Raw genomic sequence first — 5,399 nt, 5'->3', positions numbered from 1 at the left:
ACCTCCCACCTCCCAAGTCCCCACAATACTCTGGCCAGAAAATGTTCCCATTGTTTTTATAACTTTTTTTTTATTTTTTTATTTTTGAGATGGAGTCTGGCTCTGTCACTCAGGCTGGAGTGCAGTGGTATGATCTCAGCTCACTGCAATCTCTGCCTCCTGGGTTTAAGCGATTCTCTTACCTCAGCTTCCCAAGGAGCTGGGATTACAGGTGCCCACCACCACACCCAGCTAATTTTTGCATTTTTAGTAGAGATGGGGTTTCATCACATTGGCCAGGCTGGACTCGAACTCCCGACCTCATGGGCACCATGATCTGCCCGTCTCAGCCTCCCAAAGTGCTGGGATTACAGGTGTGAGCCACTGCGCCCAGCCCTGCCTCAGACTCTTAACTTGTATTTATTAAACGCTTACTATATGGTATTGCTCCACGCACTTTTCTAGTATGAACTCACTTAGATCTCATGATAACCAATAAGCCAGATACTATTATTATCACACCCCCATTATACAGAAGGAGAAACTGAGGCACAGAGTCTCAGAACCCCTCCCAAGCCTACCCAGCTAGTAACAGGCAGAACTGCTTCTGGTCTCAGAAACGTTGCTTTTCAGCACCCCACCCAGCCGCACTGGCTAGCAGTGCCTTCCCCTGTCCTGGGCTACCCTTTCTCACCCCTCCCCTGCACCTGGGTAACCTCGGCCTCTCCTTCATGCACCCGCTGACCTGTGAACTTGCACTGCTGTAGGAAGCCCTGGAGGAAGGGCGAGTCCGAGAAGAGCATCTGCTGGAGCCGCTCAGCGCCCACATGGAAGACAGAGTTGATGAGGAGGCGGCCAGAGAGGTCAGGAAGCAGGGCAGCCAGGTCCGCTAGAGACAGAGGAGAGCTGGGGATGACAACTGCCTCCACTCTTCCCTCCCTCCTCGGGCCATACCTCCCCACTCCCAGGCCTTGTAGGGTGCATGGGGACCCAACCTCCTGGAGCAGAGCAGGACACTGACCCAGAGCCCTCCTGTGACTCAGGGATGGGCTGAGGGTTGGCATGTGCTCCAGGTCCAGACAGTCAGAGCCACTGTGCTTGGTTCTGGGTGGAGAACACACCTAGGCCCTGAGACTTAACTCACAGGGATTCATTACAGGATAGCACGCGCTCCTGGGAGCATCAGCCTAGGAGCACAGCAATTGGTTCAGGGGTGAGCGGGATGGCCCAGGTCTAGCTGATCAACCACAGTGATTGGTTCAGGGGCAGGCATGCTCTCAAGATGGCCCAATCAGAGCCAACCCTAGGGTGTCGGCTGTAGACACTGGGAAAAATAGGCTGCTCTCTCTCACTGGGCTGGGCTGGGGCAGGGCTGAGGCCATCTCTGCCCCATAAGACACAAGAGTAGAGGCTACCTGAGACTTAGTGGAGAGAGAAAATGAATATAATAATGATAATAGAAATACTAATAGTCAACACTTACTAACTGGCCCAAGTGCTTTAGATGTATGAAATCACTTAATTCTCTCCCTTTGTTTGTTTTAGAGACAGGATCTCGCTCTGTTGCCCAGGCTGGAGTGCAGTGGTGCAATCATAGCTCACTGCAGCCTCCAACTCCTGAACTCCAGTGATCCTCCTGCCTCAGACTCCCCAGTAGCTGAGACCACACAGGGTGCATGACACCATGCCTGGCTAATTTTTTAATTTTTTTGTAAAGACAGGGGTCTCACTATGTTGCCCAGGCTTGTCTCAAACTCTTGGCCTCAAGGGATCCTCTTGCCTTGGTCTGCCAAGTAGCTGAGACTATAGGTGTGCACCATAACTAGCTTTCTCCTTTTATTTCTTTTTTGTACAGAATGGGGTCTTGCTTTGCTGCCCAGGCTGTTCTCCAACTCCTGCCTCAAGCAATCCTTCCCATCTTGGCCTCCCAAAGTGCTGGGATTACAGGTGTGAGCCATCGCACCCGGCCTCATTTATAGTCTCTTAACAACAACCCTGTGAAGGGGGTATTATCATTGTTAACCCCGTTTTCAGAGGAGGAAAGCAAAGCTCAGAGAAGTTACACAATTTGCCCACGTGACATGGTCAGGAAGTGGTGTGACCAGGATCTGAATCCTGGCAAGCTGCCTTCAGTCTGTGCTCATGTTCACCCTGCCATGCTGCCTTCAAAGCAGGGTAAAGACAGAGATTTCTAGCAACAGTGCCTGAACGCCATCCCGCCTGCCCCTGGATTCTCAGTGCCGCCAGCTAATCCATCCCCTCTTGCTTAAGACTAAGAGAGGCTTGCAAGTACCAGAGGCAAATGAATCGGGCCCGCCTGCCTCACCTTCCTCCCCAGTGGACGAAGAGGAGTTACTCGTGTCTGTCAACAGCTCCTCGCTGGGCAGCAGATCCAAGGGGCCCAGGGTGGTGGGCCCGTCAGGCTGGGTGGGCTCTGTGCTCGGGGGTTCAGCCACCGGGGTCACTGTCTGGCTGGAGGAGGCGTCTGGCTGGCTGTCTACCTGCTCCTCCTTGTCCTCCTCTGCCTGCAGAGAAAGGCCTGATGCAGCCTTGGCCACCTCCATCCCAGCCCCAGGGCTCCCAAGTCCACACTGGCCACAAGGATTCCAGAGCCTGTGCAGACCCTCGGTGGTGTGTGCACCGAGGGCTCGCGGTTGAGCTGCAAGTGGCCTGGGGCCACCCAGATGAGGGCCCCTCTCAGCCCCTGCCAGGCTTGTTTCAGATGCCCGGGCCATAAGCTTTCTTACCTGTCCTGTCCATTTGTCTGTCTGCTGCTTCATCTATCCACCCGTCTCCCACCCCTTCTGTCTCTCATCCTTTCTGTCTGTCCCCTCCCTTCCCTGTCTCTCTTTTCCTATCTGTTCCATGCCCATCTTCCCCTCCCCATCCCATCACTCCATCCAGGCCTCCCCTGTCCCTCTGTCCATTCCCCTCCAAATCTGTCAGGCTGTCCTTCTCCCACTGCACCCCCCCGCCAGCCCTCCTGTCTCTTCCTATCAGTATCCCACCCCTCTTCCACCCCACCACTCACCCCATGGTCTGCATCGCTGCTGGCTCGGGAAAGGTTGGGCGTGACGCGGCCACGGCGCGAACCCACTGGGCTTGGCTCCTGGCTTCGGTCAGCTGCCCCCGAGGAGGTGATGTCGCTCAGGGCGATCACATCTCCCACTTCCTTGGGGGCCCTGTGGGGAAGGGGAGGAAGCAGGACTGTTGTATCCTTCAGACCCCACACACCCTCCTGAATCCCCCAGACTTCGTACAACCACCTCAGGCCCCCAGCATTCCAGTAACTCTGCACGCTGGCCGTCCTGTTCTCCCCCGAACCTTCAACCTCCCTTGACCTCCAACTCACCCCAAACCGTTCAGCTGCAAGGGGCAGACATAGTCCTCATCCTCACTGGTGAGGCCCAGCTCTGAGCCATAGCACTGATGCACCAGGTGCCAGAGCTCGCGGGGACTCAGCGTCTGGAGAGGCAGGATCTGGGGTTGGCTTCCATCTCACCCCAGGCAGAGCCCGGCCCACCGCAGTTCCCCTGGCTTCCACAAGGAGGCAGCCACGATCTCCCGCACCAGACCTGGCCCCAGCACAGGGGAAACCCCTGCTACAGCCCCTCCAGGCCCTGCGCCCAGAACTCAAACCTCCCACCTCCCAAGTCCCCACAATACTCTGGCCAGAAAATGTTCCCATTGTTTTTATAACTTTTTTTTTATTTTTTTATTTTTGAGATGGAGTCTGGCTCTGTCACTCAGGCTGGAGTGCAGTGGTATGATCTCAGCTCACTGCAATCTCTGCCTCCTGGGTTTAAGCGATTCTCTTACCTCAGCTTCCCAAGGAGCTGGGATTACAGGTGCCCACCACCACACCCAGCTAATTTTTGCATTTTTAGTAGAGATGGGGTTTCATCACATTGGCCAGGCTGGACTCGAACTCCCGACCTCATGGGCACCATGATCTGCCCGTCTCAGCCTCCCAAAGTGCTGGGATTACAGGTGTGAGCCACTGCGCCCAGCCATGAATGTTCCCATTTTTACAGAAAATATGGAGACCGAGGAAGGGGAAGTCATATGGGGAAAGTTATGTGCTCAAGGTCACCAAGTGACTTGGTCAAACCCTGCCAGACTCCAGGGCTGAGGCTCCCACCCCTATGCCATCCTGCCCCCCCGAATCTTTTCCCAGGTGTCCTCGGGAGCCTTGGGCTTTTAGCCACCCACGGCCAGAGTGGCTGAATGACAGTGATGACACATAACAGTAAGTGATCATAGCAGCAGACATTTGCCGCCTTGTCAACTAGGCGCATTCTTCTAACGGCTTTACAGATGTGCTAACTCACTGTGTCTTCATAACCATCTGGAAAGTAGGTGCTAACCTCATCATCCTTTTAAGACAATGGTGCTGAGAAGTGCAAGGTGACATGCCGAGGTCCTGCCAGGAAGTGGCAGTGCTGAGATGTGACCCTACTCTGGGCTACTCTGCTCATAAGAGCTGACATGACTGAGTACTTATTCTGGGCACAATTCTGGGTGCTGTGAAGTGGGGATGGCTCCCGTTTGACAGATGGGGTTCAATCACTTGCCCCAGGGGAAGGGGCTGGAACTCCGGGGCTCTGCCCTGTCCTCCTTAGGGTCTGACTGTGCTCTGTCCCTCTCTCAGGATGCTGAATGGGACCCTCAGCACTCCTGCCTGCCCCAGGGAGATGGGAGCCTCTAAGAAGGCAGCACGTGAGTGCCGCTCAGCCAGAGGACGGGCCTGGGGCTCTCTGAGGTGCTGTGGGCCAGCCATAGCCGGTATCCTACGATGACCACCCAACCTCTATCCACGCTCCCCCACTGCCAGCGGAACCTGGACTTCCTTCAGGGTGAAAATCATTCCCAGCCCCACAGAAGAATTATGACAGTTTACACCAATTCATGTCCCTTTGCCAGAGACTCAGCTTCAGGGTCAGGTGGGGCCCAGGGAGGTGCTGCAGGGGCACCGGGCCTGGTGCCCATGGAGAAGAGCTGGGCTGCCTACAGCTCGGCAAGTTCTGGGGTCCCTGGCTCCACGGTCCCCCTGAGAACTCCCCACCCCCACCCAGGCCTCACCCAGGCCCACCTTTTCAAGCAGCGCATTCTGCCAGAGGCGGAAGATGAGGAGGAAGCAGCGGTCACGGGCCCCGAAGGAAGTGAAGAAATGCTGTCAGGGAGAGAGACAGAGGTGTGAGCAGGTTGGGGAGAGACCGGGACAGAGGCGGAGAAGCGGCACCCTCATCTGCGCTGACGCCACATCTTTGTCCTCATGAACCCACTAATTCACCTCTGCATTAGTTCCACAGAAGGTGTGTCCTGCGCCCGGCCCTGCGCTGGACAATGCCGGAATCACTGGGAGGGGAGGCGGCCGCTGGTCGCCCGGCCCTGCGCTGGACAATGCCAGAATCACTGGG

At 55.9% G+C, this 5,399-nt stretch overlaps 1 protein-coding gene across 2 annotated transcripts in view; it reads right to left on the bottom strand.

Annotated features, from left to right (window-relative positions):
• GRAMD1A (GRAM domain containing 1A) overlaps positions 1-5,399 on the bottom strand; it is a 33,611-nt gene that overhangs the window by 10,229 nt on the left and 17,983 nt on the right. For both annotated transcript variants that reach the window (XM_011947636.1, XM_011947645.1), the window contains 5 exons: positions 5,072-5,152; positions 3,332-3,444; positions 3,011-3,161; positions 2,306-2,504; positions 725-868 (listed from right to left, as the gene is read on the bottom strand). In XM_011947636.1, coding sequence (XP_011803026.1) covers positions 725-868; positions 2,306-2,504; positions 3,011-3,161; positions 3,332-3,444; positions 5,072-5,152 — 688 coding nt within the window. The remainder of the gene's footprint in view (positions 1-724; positions 869-2,305; positions 2,505-3,010; positions 3,162-3,331; positions 3,445-5,071; positions 5,153-5,399) is intronic.

Source organism: Colobus angolensis, unplaced genomic scaffold, assembly GCF_000951035.1.
Source record: "Colobus angolensis palliatus isolate OR3802 unplaced genomic scaffold, Cang.pa_1.0 Scaffold107, whole genome shotgun sequence".
Taxonomy (NCBI): Eukaryota; Metazoa; Chordata; class Mammalia; order Primates; family Cercopithecidae; genus Colobus; species Colobus angolensis.
This window is presented reverse-complemented; position numbering and strand designations above follow the sequence as displayed.